Source organism: Protomyctophum bolini, assembly GCF_963924005.1.
Source record: "Protomyctophum bolini genome assembly, chromosome: 21".
Classification (NCBI taxonomy): Eukaryota; Metazoa; Chordata; class Actinopteri; order Myctophiformes; family Myctophidae; genus Protomyctophum; species Protomyctophum bolini.
The window spans coordinates 24043108-24058534 of record NC_137882.1 but is presented as its reverse complement, the minus strand read 5'-3'; the positions used below and the strand labels follow the sequence as shown (position 1 = coordinate 24058534).

The 15427-nt window shown below is 42.3% G+C and overlaps 1 protein-coding gene across 5 annotated transcripts in view; it reads left to right on the top strand.

The window, feature by feature from the left end:
* slc12a7b (solute carrier family 12 member 7b) overlaps positions 1-15427 on the top strand; it is a 96090-nt gene that overhangs the window by 57747 nt on the left and 22916 nt on the right. For all 5 annotated transcript variants that reach the window (XM_080793913.1, XM_080793911.1, XM_080793910.1 and 2 more), the window contains 5 exons: positions 2188-2334; positions 11352-11406; positions 11732-11862; positions 12253-12494; positions 13094-13305. In XM_080793913.1, coding sequence (XP_080650039.1) covers positions 2188-2334; positions 11352-11406; positions 11732-11862; positions 12253-12494; positions 13094-13305 — 787 coding nt within the window. The remainder of the gene's footprint in view (positions 1-2187; positions 2335-11351; positions 11407-11731; positions 11863-12252; positions 12495-13093; positions 13306-15427) is intronic.

Below are 15427 nucleotides of genomic sequence, written 5' to 3'. Positions count from 1 at the left end.
CCGTTCCCTGGCCAGCCGGGGCGCCTGATGGAGGGGAAAGGAACTGGTTGGAATAACGTGTTCCTTCCACACGCTACATCCAACCAGGGAAACTCCCCCCTGTCAGGTGTAAAGGAGCAACTTGGACACTCAGGCATGAAGGAAGCATGAGTTCAAGTCCGTTGCTCTCACCATGTCCCCCATATATGGGTACTAGGTTGGTGGAGGGTGTGTAGAGCCCAGGATCACATTAGATGATTGAAACAGGGGTGAAAAATGGGTTACAAAATCGTGGGATAAAAAATATATTAAAAAAAAAGAAGCTCTGGAATCCGTCTCTTACTTTGTTGTATATGTGTTGGTCCGCGTCAGATAACTTCAAGCCAAGTAGTACAATCATCGGCTTCGTCTCCCATACAATATATCAGTGTGTTGACCTGATTGTCGTCGGAGCTTGCCGATAAATTGCCTTTCCTCACGACATTGGCTCGGCAGCAGATTTGATCCAGGCAGAAACACGTATGAAACCATACATCTTTCCAGCTCAAATCTGCCGAGGCAATTACCGTATACAAAACTATGGGAATATGAGTATTTCGCCTTCCAAAAACTTACACTTATTATGCACAGAGCTCTGAGTTGTGTTCAGTTGTGTGCCTGCAGCCAAGCCGGAAGCACCACTGAGCGACTGAACTCCAAGAACTTTACCCCAGCTGCTTTGCCTGGATAATCAATGACATCACTGTAGCAGATTGATGCACATCACGTGTTGGGCACACCCAGCCCAGAAACTAGGTGTGACTGCTTAAACGCATTTTGGGTGGGAACCCCTTTTGGTGTTAGCATTAGGTTATGCTTTAGCTATTGAAAAATAGCAGATCTACAAGCTCATAGTGCGCCACCGAGTGGCGCGCTACGAGCTTGTACGACTGACATAGAAACAGCTTTTTCAGAAAACTGTCAGGATGTAGAAGACATTTTTAGAATCTGTCTTGCACTCCGGGCAAATGTTCAAAGGAATCTCAAAAATACTTGGTCACTCATGTAGACATGAATCAGCTTCCGGAAGTCCTCTGGTGGGCCATTTAAAATTTGATACATAATACCAATACATTTATTGATGTACAGTATTTATATAGCACACTGCCATGTGTATGTACTTACATGAATGTCTTAGTAAATGTAAAAATAATTAAATATTATTACAAAATATTATGGCGATTTACTATAGTCCTAATAAACCCCAGGAAATTACATCTGGCCACAGAAGATCACAGGATCTACTGAATGTGAAGGTAGCCTACTGTGGGGAAGCCACACTGTGTCATAGGCTCAATATGTCAGTTTGACACATTCAGTAGATCCTGTGATATTTTGTGGCCAGATGAAATTTCCTGGGGACTATAGTAAATAATTAGAAAAGAAATCGCTGTAAAATGTTGTAAAAAAAATACATATTTAGCCCCCCCTGTCAAAAACAGCTAAAATCCCTAAAACGAAAGAAAGCAGTAAATGGAGAAAAAAAAATAACACTCATCTTTTACTTTCTCTAATAACAACCTAAAACATGAACCTTGGTTGAAAAAAAACTAAAGTTGTCCTTTAAGGAGCTTTTTGCATACATTTTAGAAGTGGTTTTTAAATGGTCTGTTCTGTAGCAACTAGTGCTTACACTGCTAACGGCTGTGAAAACATTGGCCAATTGGAGGGAATGGAGTTGTCACCACCATCTGTACACCACTCTGCTTATTTTGATGTTGCTGTATGATAATGTAATTTCTGTCGATAGGTTGTATCTCGGCTACATTGAAAATGAGGGCCTGCCCCTCAACTGTACTCTTAGTTGAAATATAAGTTATGATGATAAAGATATGTCCATTTCCTCCCTTCCTTAAAGCTGCTATAAGCAATAATATAATAGTAAAAATTGTAATGACATTTTTATTTAAAGTTGTTTTGGTATTCTGACAGCCAGCAATGGGTAAAGCGCTCCCCAAAATAATGTAGTTTCTGTGACACATAGACACACACACCCTAGATGTGTCATAGAGACTACATTCTTTTTGGGAGCGTTTTCCTCCATGTCTCCTCCTTCCCCCTGTCCACCTCCAGAGCCCTCAGATGGGGACCTTCATGGGGTGTACCTGCCCTGCCTCCAGAACATTAACATTTCCTCCATGTCTCCTCCTTCCCCCTGTCCACCTCCAGAGCCCTCAGATGGGGACCTTCATGGGCGTGTACCTGCCCTGCCTCCAGAACATCCTGGGGGTCATCCTCTTCCTGCGTCTCACCTGGATCGTTGGCACAGCGGGCATCTTGGAGTCTCTGGCCATCGTGGGCATGACCTGCTCCTGTGTGAGTACAGTACACGCCCCTCCTCGCATGTTGGAACGTTAATTCAATGAGTTGTTTTCAGGGAGAAAAATGTCAACATGTCCATAGCCATACTAGTGTATATCACAGAACTATCCATAAAGTACAAATGAGGTAAAAAAGTTTACGATTTACGATTGGTGAGGCAAAGTGCAGAATTACTGAAAAATAAGTCCCTTTATTTGTAGTGCAGAAGAAGTGTAACAAAACAAGAAGCAGCAGAACTGAAACACTACATCATTCAACAATCTCACACACTGAGGGGAGAGCTGGGTCTACACAGGGACTCATCACAGGAAATGGTGCACCAAAATGAGCTGGGAAACTAGAGGTTTAGTTTGGGTAACAAGATGACTAGGTTGTTGTGACCGGTCTACGGTTGTGACAAGGCTAGCGCAAGACCGGTGAGCACTGAGCAGGGAGAGTCAGGCCGGGGGAGATGTTCAAGAACATAAAACAGGTGACATGCTGTGAGCTTGTAGATTGGCGTATCATTTTGAGAATTCTCGTTCTCAAATAGTGACACTACTGTAGGTTGAAAGTGGTAGGTAGCGTTTGTGATATTGCTGCGTCTCTCTAGCTCTTTAATAAACAGAAAATGTATTTTCAGCTCGGGATACCAATTTGATCCAATCAGGAGAGGGAGAACTCATAATAAATGGGTACTCTCTTCTAATTGGTTGAAAAGGTGCAACCTACTTGTTAGTTCATGTATTTTCTGTTTATTTAAAGTTGTGAGCTCAGAGAACAATGGCTGCAGTATCACAAGTTGTAAGGTTTCCCCACACACCTAGAGAATGTACTGCATGGGCCAGAAGACACAGAGCTGGAAAAGGACACACACTGCGTGTGAAAACAACAGATGCATCATCTCAAATCACTAGGCACAGTCAATCCGATGGAGCTGTTGATGGCCTCAGGCCGTGGTGTCAAGTGTATCAGTGTGTGCTTACAAGATCAGCAAATGCATTTCTTGCTCAAGCAGATAAAAATGTCCAAGTGCTAACGTATTCATGTGATCAGATGACTCTGACTCTGACAATGACTCTCACTTTGATATATTTTAAAATATTTCAAAGTGAAAGGTATTTGTTTTTTGTGACACTTTTTTTATTTTTCTTCTTTTTTAGTTAATGCCAAACGTATGAACATAATTGATCTCACATCAAGAGATTTAGAGCATGCGTAAGATGATTACACTAAGAGTGTATGCATTTGAGTACCTTATGTAATAAGTGCATTTGAGTGCAGTGTGGATGTATGTAAATCCATACAGTATTTAATATACTGTATGTTGTTCTGGGTGTTTCAGGCTTGAGTGTTTTTAGCCTCAAACATGTTAGGTTGTGGTGATGGAAGGCATCGAGGGTCAGATAGTGAGAGTATGCAGTGGGTTGAGACAGTGGCCACTGATCCCTCCTATATTTAGCGATGAAGGCTTTTCTGACTCCCAGCTCCTAATGGTACATGGCAGCTTGATGCCTAATCCCTTCCTCTGAAGTGTGTGTGTGTGTGTGTGTGTGTGTGTGTGTGTTTGTGTGTGTGTGTGTGTGTACACGTGTGCGTGTGTGTGTACAGTACGCACGTGTGTGTACTAGTGCTGCCAACGAATATTCTATATCCGAATATAGATTCGAATCAAAAAAAAAAATTAATAACCGAATATATAAAATTAAGGTTCGAATTAAAAATAATAATAAAAAATATTTTTTTATTTATTATTATTATTAGTTTTCGGTGCCATGGGTAAGCGTTGTGACTTGTGAGCTTGTAGATTAGTTATATTTGCCACGCGACACGCCGACAACGGCATACATTGAAGAATAAATCGCACATTTCCTAAACACAGACTATACAGCGCAGCGCAGCGCAGTTCTGATTGGCTGCCTCGTCTTCAGCCATGTTGCCTCAGAATTCTTTAGGGTCACTAATTTGAGCATAACAGCGGAGCGCAGGCGCTAGCCAGCTAAAAAGTTTCATAACGTCGGCACTCGGCAGCAGACCCACAGTCCACAGATAATAATAATGCAGCAGAATTAACACTGCCTCCGTGCCTCGTTTTGATAAGGCTGTGTGGTAGGATTGCTCATTTAAGAAAAATGTTTTACTGGAGAAGGGAGAATGTATGCGTTCCGTTCCATCTCAGTTTTCAGCAACACCAATGCGCGGAGAGAGAGTTGCGCCAGCAATGCGATCTTAAATGTTATGTCTCAGGTTGTATTGGTGTAAATATAATTATTAAAAAATCCGATTGGCTCGAATTGAAATCCGAAATCCGAATGGCTCGAATTGTTCGAATCCTCGTGGGTTTTTAAAACGAATATCCGAATCCAATTTTTGGACAATTACGGCAGCCCTAGTGTGTACAGTACGCACATGTGTGTACGCCGCGACGGACAGATTCCCGGAAACGCTCTCCTCCGCGGCAGTCAGCCGCGGAGGTGGAGCTTCTTTTCCATCCACCAGCTGTCTAAAAACTCGGAAATGACGTAAAAGACAGCTTCTTCTGTCCGCATGCCCAGACAGTGTGTGTGTGTGTGTGTGTGTGTGTGTGTGTACGCACATGTGTGTGCGTGCATGCGTGCATGTTTGTGTGTCTCTCTCCCACCCGCCCCCTATATTTACAAATCCCACAGCAGACAATGCCTTCCTTAAGCGTAATAATAAGGGGCTGTGCAATCTCAGCTGAATCCCATCTTATTCATTTAGGTGTAATGTTTGTCTTGTTCTTTATTAATATGCATGGTGAAAGAATGAAGTCCCCCTCCTTCTACACCAATGTGACGTGTACGTATAGGCTGAATGAATGAAGTCCCCCTCCTTCTACACCAATGTGACGTGTACGTATAGGCTGAATGAATGAAGTCCCCCTCCTTCTACACCAATGTGACGTGTACGTATAGGCTGAATGAATGAAGTCCCCCTCCTTCTACACCAATGTGACGTGTACGTATAGGCTGAATGAATTACTGATAGTGTCTCAAGTGGAAGGAAGTTCCGCCCTAAGGGAAGTTGCCATTATGTATTCCCAGGCCATGAAAGCTGTGATTGGATGCAACGGAGATCCCGCCCTGTAGGCACTTTGGGAAATGGTTATTTTCCAGGCTTTTCTCCGCATGAGATGAGATAAGGCTGAGAACCACGATATGTGATGGCAGTCAGCAGCAGTACTAGCAACGTGTCCAGATACCAGTGAGAACTACAATATGTGATGGCAGTCGATAGCAGTACTAGCAACGTGTCCAGATACCAGTGAGAACTACACTATGTGATGGCAGTCGATAGCAGTACTAGCAACTTGTCCAGATACCAGTGAGAACTACAATATGTGATGGCAGTCGATAGCAGTACTAGCAACGTGTCCAGATACCAGTGAGAACTACAATATGTGATGGCAGTCGATAGCAGTACTAGCAACGTGTCCAGATACCAGTGAGAACTACAATATGTGATGGCAGTCGATAGCAGTACTAGCAACGTGTCCAGATACCAGTGAGAACTACAATATGTGATGGCAGTCGATAGCAGTACTAGCAACGTGTCCAGATACCAGTGATGGACAAAACAGAGGACAAAGGATGGTTGCAGAGTGACGGAAGTTAGTTAGTTAGTTAGTCGTCAACCAAGACAACTCAATAAATATTGTAGCTAAACATGCAATAAAGTTAACAAACCGTTTCCGTACATATAAATGCTTACATGTGCGTAATGAGGATCGGAATTTGACAGAAATGGCAGTTCCCTTATTCTGCCAGACACTGAAATGCACATAATTGCGGCTACATTATTACAGTACATCAGCAACGCGGGATCTGGAATTTATTTGCGCAATTAAACTACACCCCTGTTGCTCCATAATGACTTGGTAGTTACTGTGAGAACTTAAGAGAGCAGCTTTCCCCAGCGGCTTTATGGGGATGTCCACATCAGCCAGTCAAAGTCACTCAGTGGGTCATGTGGTGCAGAGCACATTGTCAGATGTTGTTAAAACTAAAAGTGCCATGAATTGTGTTTGATTCAGATTGAGTTCAGTTCAGGTCAGTCCCACTCGCTGCAGTTCAGCTTTCACCAGACTGGAGGAAAGCATGTGAAGTTGCTGGCAAGGTTTTAAGAAATGCAAATAAACATGGCCCTCTTTTCCAAATATTTGCAGAATGGTTTGAGATTGAACCACTTGAACTCTAGCGTCCCTTGTTCAAACAATCTGCGAAAAATAGCAGATCTGCATCTCACATTGTTTTGCAATGCATTGTGAGAATGTTACTGTACGTAGATCTAGTATTCTCAGAAGAGTTTTTGGTGAAGGGGGAGGATGGATCCCTGGGAGAACGCCGGTCAACAAGAGAATAACTAACTGCCTAAACCATTAGAAATGCTATGATGTGGTATTCTGTGAATAATCATTGCCCACAAAACTACATCTTTCGGAATGTTGGGACAGGACTAGTGCTGCACAATGAATCGAAAAAGATCTAGATTCAGACATTTTGTGAAAACTCGTGAAGAATCGTACAGCACTAGTTGGCTGTTGGTCTTTTTTTTTTTTATGTAGATGTATTTACACACACACACACACACACACAGTCACACACACACATACACACACACGCGCGCGCACACACAGACACACACACACACACACACACACACACACACACAAGGCATTGTACTGTACCTGTAAGAAAATGTATTATGACTTTGAGTTTGTGGATGTGAGGATGTCATCCGATACTGATTTAAAAATAAATCATATAAGTTAGTATTGATGATCTGACAGTCTGACCCTAAAGGTACTTCCCCACAAAGCAGACGTGTTCAATCTATGTCCAAACATCCAAAACTGTCACAGATTGCAACAGACCAGCATTTAGTTCAGCACAAACCGAACTGGTCGATGAAACATTGTTTTGCGTGCAAATTGCCAGGTTTGCTTATTCTAAGCGACTTTGTGGGCTTCTTTTCCTGTAAAGTTGCTTGTAAATATTCATGGTTGCACGGAAGGTTTTGTCTGGGCTTATTTCTGAAGTGTAGTTGCTTGGGCTTGTTTTCAAGATTCTTTTGGAAAATAGCTGATGTAATAGAAGTAATAGCTGATGTAATAGAAGTAATAGCTGATGTAATAGAAGTAATAGCTGATGTAATAGAAGTAATAGCTGATGTAATAGAAGTAATAGCTGATGTAATAGAAGTAATAGCTGATGTAATAGAAGTAATAGCTGATGTAATAGAAGTAATAGCTGATGTAATAGAAGTAATAGCTGATGTAATAGAAGTAATAGCTGATGTAATAGGGCTGAAGTGGTGAAACCGGTCGCGTCTTTTGAGCTTGTTTTCATAGACCTGGTCGCTTCTTTCACTCAAGCCTCTGGAATTGAGAGTTGAGATTAAGAATAATGATATCCAGTTCTTACTAGGACCTGCAGTCAGCCCTAAATCATGACGAGCAGACTAGAGAGATCCACTCTACGGTTGAGTATTTAACCCACTCATCACTACGACACGGATATCGACAGCTCCCGATGTCGGGCAAACCGACCGAACATGCTTGGTTCTTCATCAACGGGTTTCCGACTAGTCGGCAGGCGATATCGACAGCAGCTTGTCGGCAGCTGTGTCATTCTTTTTGTCTTTTATTTAATTTTTTATATATATTTCTTTATTCAGGGAGATGTACATGGTTAGTTTTACATCGGTATTGTTATTGGTGTCATTCCCCGTTTTTTTTGTGCAACCCTTCCCCTGGGAATAATGACCAAGAGTGGTCACGCTTGCCCAGCCTACCCTCCCGTTCACCCTCCCACCCTCCCATGGGTCCTAGGGGAGGCAAAACATAAGAATTAAAATAAATTTAAATACAACAAAATAAGGAAAAATAAATAGTAGAGTAAGTAAGTAACAAGTAACAAAAAAGAGAAAAATAAATGAATAAAAAGAAACAAAAAGAAAAAAGAAACATGACATAAACAGAGAATAAAACACAATTACCAAATAGACATTTGTGTAAAATAGCCTACTGCATACGTATACTTCCTTGGGACATTGAAATTGAGTAGTTAAATTAAATTACAACTGATCGCTGTGTTTCCAAGTTGTGTGATATGAAGGGTTGTCATCTAACATTCTTGGAAAGCAGAGACATCCTTCCTCCCAGGAGTCTCCTCCTGCTCATTTAGAACCAGTGACTCGACCAATCAGGAGTCTCCTCCTGCTCATTTAGAACTAGTGACTCGACCAATCCGCTCCAGCTTATGGGTTTCACTGAATGCCTGAGGACCGTTTTGCAGCTAATTGGCTTTACTCCAGCCTGACAGTAGGCCGGAAGCAAAGGACGCAGGGTTTATTTAGGTCATGGACACCCAAGGAGATGTCTCTCTCTCTCTGTCTCTCTGTCACCCAAGGAGATGTCTCTCTCTCTCTGTCTCTCTGTCACCCAAGGAGATGTCTCTCTCTCTCTGTCTCTCTGTCACCCAAGGAGATGTCTCTCTCTCTCTGTCTCTCTGTCACCCAAGGAGATGTCTCTCTCTCTCTCTCTCTCTCTCTCTCTGTCTCTTCATTTAATGCTTTAAAGCGTTTGGGGCATATTTTTCTGAATGTTTACACTTTGAGTGTTGGTGGAATGGTGGTTTAACGTAGTTAAGACGACATCTCCCTCTATAGAGAGGTCAGATGCATCTTGAGAACGATCTGACCGATCCACTTCAAACTTGGTGTGTGCATCGCCATGGAACCGAGGAGTCAGTCAGATCAGTGATTCTCAAAAGAAGTGCTGACGTCATGGTCGCTGCCATCATTATTGCCAGTATTGCCGGATTTGTAGATTTGCTACTTTTGGTGCCCGCCGCCCGGTGACGTTATGGCAACCAGACTTGAGCTGATATGGTCTTTTTTGCATAAATGTATGGGCAAAAAGACCAAATCTACTAACGTGTGATGATGTGAAGCGTTGTAATCTCTTTTATTATTTTTTTAAAGATATTTATGGGGCTTTTTGCCTTTTATTGAGAGATCACAGTAGGTTGACAGGAAACGGGGAGACAGATGGGGAGGGGTAGACACGCAACAAGGTCGTCTGGATCAAGACTTATCACACGCTGTCGGGCTGGATTACCAGCCTGGGTGCCTAGACCGCTAGGCTGGCCCGGGCCCTCCTGAATGAATTAAAACTATATATATATATAAATGAATAACTTGAGCTAAACAACTGTTTGTCATAGAGATGCAATGCCATATGCAGAAGAGATGGGGGGGGGGGGGGGGGGGATAGCAGTAATAATATGGGCCAAATTATTATAACATTAGTGTAAGACATGTAATGTACAAATGTCTGGTGTGAAATTGCTATAACATAACTGTAAGGGGAAAAGCCCCCCAAAAAGGCGTGCGGGAACCCCCCAAAAATACCCCCAAAATTGGGGGAACTACTACTTTTAAAGTGGTGACAGATGTCTTCTACTGTACATCCTGACAGTTTTCTGAAAAAGCTATGTTTCTATGTCAGTGGTTCTTCGATTTAAAAAAAAATAGCAGACCTACAAGCTCATAGCGCGCCACTCGGTGGCGCGCTATGAGCTTGTAGATCTGCTATTTTTCAATAGCTAAGGCATGACATGATGCTAACACCAAAAAGAGGTTCCCGCCCCAAAATGGGTGACTGGCCTGACGGCATCTATGACGTATACTGTGATAATGAGTACTGCAATATGGTTCTCTGACCGAATGGGCATCACACTTGTGTTTTTGTTTATACAAATAAACATCACAAGACTTATCATAATGTAGGACAACTGACATCAGTGAACAGATTACGGGGAAAGTTTACAAGATTACAAGTTAGCAGAAATGTTGTCCAGTGCCTTGTGGTTTCCTGGAAATGAAACGAAAATCTCTAGTCTCTGGGTATTAGAATGCAGCACTTGTATAACTAATTGTGTTACATCCAGTCTGAGAACTGAACACTCACTTTGTGCAACACTGTTGCTACCCAACAAGTTACAATTATTCAATGTTCTAAAATGTTATGATGCTTGTTCATGTATATATGGTGAAACGTGTACATTTCCCCAACCCATTTACGTCAGTTCATTCATTTGTTAAACGGACAACATTGCATAAGATGTTTATTTGTTTACTATTTATAATTTAAAGCAAAGCCCAAATCATCTGGCAATTGTAGGAAATAATGTATGTATTTATTTATTAATTTAACCATCCCAATATTGCTCTGGCTTTTCTCTGCCATTTGCTCCTGACAAGCAAACGGTGTTATGTAACCGTGCCAGATGCAGATAGTGGTGGAACCTGATGGAACGACGTGTGATTTCCCCTGGATGGAAAACTGGTATCCATTACCAAGCTCAAAGATTTACACAGCATAAGCCTTGACGGAGTCATTTCACAGGATTAATCTCTTACTGGTTTTAATGGCCATAGGAAACGTGAACATTCATGCAAAATCGTGTCTGGAAATGTGGAAAATCGTTGTTTTCTCTTTTTTTTAAAACATAATGTTTATTGATTTTTCTTTACAGCTAATATTCACATATACCCCCCCCCACATCCCCATGGCAGCACAAATACAAAACAAAATCTTCGAAGAAACATCAGGAAATGGCCATAAATAAGGAACAAATTAAATATATATATATATAATAAGAAAAAAGAAAAAAACACATTACATACAGTTAAACAAACAATGTCCCTCACAGTTCCCTACCCCCACCCTACAGCTGACTACTCCAATTAACCACTATACATCCAAAGCCTCTTCAATATCACCTCGCTTAATGAAGTCCAAGAACTTCTGGAAAATGGTTGAGAAATGTTATGGAAATCTCATATAATTGTATATCAACACATGAAAAGAATAAATAAAAAACAATTAAATATGTGGAAACCCTATGGTTTCTATGATCTGCTTGCCTAGTTCAGTCCGATGATGTTTCCATGAATGAATGAACCTTTTCTAAATCAAGTGAATTGTTCTGTCATTTATTCTACAGACTATGTTGACGGCCATATCAATGAGTGCAATCGCTACCAATGGCGTGGTACCAGGTAGGAAGGCTTTACTGTACATAATATACCTATATTGTTTTCAACAGCTGTTGCTATTTTGAATTGAGACCAAACTGTCTTTCTTTCTTTACTCCACTGTTTGAAAGATTAATGAATAGATGAGACTTATTTGACATTTCTGAACTATACTGCAGCTCCAACATGGAGAACGTTTCATAACTAAGACTCGGCTAAACCATCTGCCATCAATAATACCTTGTACAATGTTTTTATATCCTTTAGCTGTTGATTACTCACAAAACAACATAGAATAGTATATATTATCTATGAAATAATGTTGTTATTTGTGCTCTCTGATCCCCAGCTGGAGGCTCCTACTACATGATCTCCAGATCTCTAGGACCAGAGTTTGGTGGAGCTGTGGGCCTCTGTTTCTACCTGGGAACAACCTTCGCTGGCTCCATGTACATATTGGGTACTATTGAAATTTTACTGGTGAGTGATCACAATTTTACACAATTCTGTTGTCCAAATCGAATGTGAAATACCAGTACTCAAAGAGTGCAACCTTATAATGATATAGCTCTAGTCTTTTTTACTTCTTGCACTCCAGTACCATGAACATCAAGTACAATTTGACACCTGATTGTTCCATACCTAAACGGATATCTTCATACTTAACATCGATATCAAAAGAAGGACTTATGGTGGTATTCATAAAACAATTGTTAGGTCTAGATAAGGCAAGTGAAGTGCTTCTTAACATTGATATCAAAAGAAGGTCTTATGGTGGTTTCCATAAAACAATTGTTAGGTCTAAATAAGGCAGTTGAAGTGCTTCCTAAATATGAGTTTATACTGTTTGTCTCCCCATCAAACCTTCAGACCTATATCGTGCCTAAGGCGGCCATCTTTAAGTCTGATACGAAGGAGGGCGAAGCGGACGCCTTGCTGAATAACATGCGTGTGTACGGCACCTGTTGCCTGACGCTCATGTCCCTGGTTGTATTTGTTGGCGTGAAGTACGTAAACAAGCTGGCCTTGGTCTTCCTCGCGTGTGTCATCTTGTCCATCTTTGCCATCTACGCCGGCGTCATCAAGACCGCCATCGAGCCCCCAGACTTCCCGTGAGTCCTGAAACACTGTAATGTACTCACATTATCACACATTATTTTTAGGGGTCCTGGGATATGGAAATGAAGAGTTCACAGTCCATGCATAAACTTTCCTTAACGATTATATATTTATTTATGATGCGGGGGGGGGGGGGGGGGGGGGGGGGGGTGTTGAGAAATGAGAACTCCTGGTCTAAAATAAGTGTAAATTAGGTCTAAACTGAAGCTGATAAATCTTTGTAGGGTTCTTTCTACTGATTTAACTGAACTAAAGAGATGGTGAGATTACTCGGAATATAGCGCTTTTAACTTTCGTTTTCTTTTACACACCCATTAATGAGTGTGTGTGTGTGTGTGTGTGTGTGTGTGTGTGTGTGTGTGTGTGTGTGTGGGGGGGGGGGGGGGGTCTGCCTTTATTTGGATAATACAGTTGAAATAGACAGGAAACGGGGAGTGACATGCAGAAAATGTCGTTAGCCCGGGAATTAAACCTGCACATTAGAGCCTATATATGTTGTATGCGCCTTAACCACTAGGCAATCAGCACCCCTATTATAAACTCCTTAATGTCTTACCTTTCTCTCTCTTTTTTTCCCCCCTTCCCAAATCAGTGTGTGTCTGTTGGGGAACCGTACGTTGCAGAGCCAAAACTTCGACAAGTGTCTAAAGACCGAGATCATCGACAACCTGACCGTCACCACCAAGCTGTGGGGCCTGTTCTGCTCAGGGCCAGAGCTCAACGCCACCTGTGACGAGTACTTCCGCGTCAACGAAGTGACCGCGCTGCAGGGGATCCCCGGGCTGAGAAGTGGAGTCATCAAAGGTCAGCAGCAACATGATTTCTGCTTTTGACGTTGGGAAGCTGCGGGCAGCGCGATAAACGCCAGTTGGGGGAGCGAGGGGAGGGTTGCCCCGGCTACCTTGAATGACACATGACATGAGTCACATGGGGGAACTCAAATGGTGTGAACATGTGTAACCCAGAAGGGGCGGCCTTTGCTGAGTGGGAAATTTTCCGGTTGACCCTCTGCTCGCTATCGTATGATCCCTGAGGAAGACATGTAACGCCTAACAGCCGTTAGGGTTTTTTCAATTCACTGTTTGGCATCAATTAGTTGAGTGCATAATAGTTTTAGTTTCAGGGGAGTTCTTTATTGCGACCTCGGGTCGCATTTACGTACTGTGAAAACGTGCATTTCCCGTCAGTTCGTTAGTTAAGTTAGTCCGTCACCCCCAGGCATGACAATTTACAATTTAGGCATTTAGCAGACGCTCTTAATCCAGAGCGATTTACATTAAGCAAGAAGCATTCCATACATATATGGTCATGCCTCATGACATCATCAGGGATGGAGATCCCTGATGTCATCAATATTGGCCAGCAACTCCACATCTGACCTCAAACCTCAAACCCTTAGATCTCCATATATGAAGCTGACCTGTTCTGACATTCCATGTTGATCCTTCCCCATCCATCCTTCCTCTTCGATGTCTCCCTTTTGACTGATACCTGTCCATTTAAGCTCTAGATGGGCCTGTCCCAAAGTTATTAGTGCAGCCACGCTCCGGCAGCCGGAGTTCTCAACAGGCCCGAAAATTAAGGCCCTACCTAGGCCCTCATCAAACCCTGTACACTCAAGACACGCTCCATATATGGCCAGTACATACTTTGCCCTTTAGGGTGAGGTCGCTTCTCGCCCTTAGGCATCTTAGTGGTTTAGTTTTTAATCTCATGGACGGTATTATGAAAGCTGTGATTTATAGAAGCTAAAAAGGTTGGATGAAAGAATTATCAGATCATGATGTATATCTTCGACATAAAACGAAGATGGTTGTACAGTATACTGTATGCAATTCTGTATAGTGTTATTTTAACTAGTTTCGTACTCATTTTAGTATTTATTTAGAATTCATTTTTTTTGTTTATTATTATTTTGTGCTGTATTTTTGCATGGTGGGTCGTGGTTGGAACTAAGGTTTGTTCCCAGACCTGTTAACAGTGCATTAAGGTATCTGATATGGCTTACATAAGCAGCCAGAGTGAACCCTCGTTTACTTTGTAATTTAATCATTGTAGTTGAAAAACATTGTAACCAAATCTTTTGTTTGCTTTTTGACCCAGAACAGTGTGTGGTGTGATGAAAACATTTAACCACCCTCCCGCTTCAGGGCTGTTTTATGAACCAGCATAAACCAGCGTGAACTAGCATAAATTCTGAGCGAATATGTGTATGCTTTTTCTTTCTTCTCACACATTTAAATATTATATTTTTTGGCTTTTTCTGCCATTATTGATAGGTTGAAAGTAGACTGACAGGAAATTGGGGGGGGAAGACACACAGCAAAGGCCGTCGGGATCGGGAGTCGAACCCGTGGCACGCCGTCAGGCTGGCTCAGCAGCGTACGTGCCCGGACGTTTGAGCTAACCATCCGGGCCACGGCCCATAACTTTTTGAGTGGTGCAACCACTCCAAGGAACAGCAGTGTCCCTATGTCCTAACCTATGTCCCTATGTTTAGAGTACCAATAGGGGGTGCTGTTGCACCACTCGCTACGATACAATATATACCTGTATCGTAGACTAGAGTACGTTAATACAGTGTAACTAACACAACTGCGGTGGTTCACTTCTCGGAGGTGGCGTGTTTAAAGGCACGAGGGATAAACGACAGACAAGACAAAAAAGACAGCATTCTGCCCCTCCATCCTTCTCATCCTCATGATCATCCACTTTCTTCCCAGTTATGTCTTTGCTTTTAGTTGCTCCCTGAAGACGTTGGCAGTCCCTGGTCCTCAGACTGGTGGAAAACAAACAGCAGCTGTGTTCTCTCTGCCTCCCTGGCCTGTCTCTCTGAAGCTTGATTCATAACCCGTGGCACGACAGCGTTGCTCATGGAAAAGAACCCATTTTCAAGCCAACAACAAAAAACTGCTCTCAAAGAAAT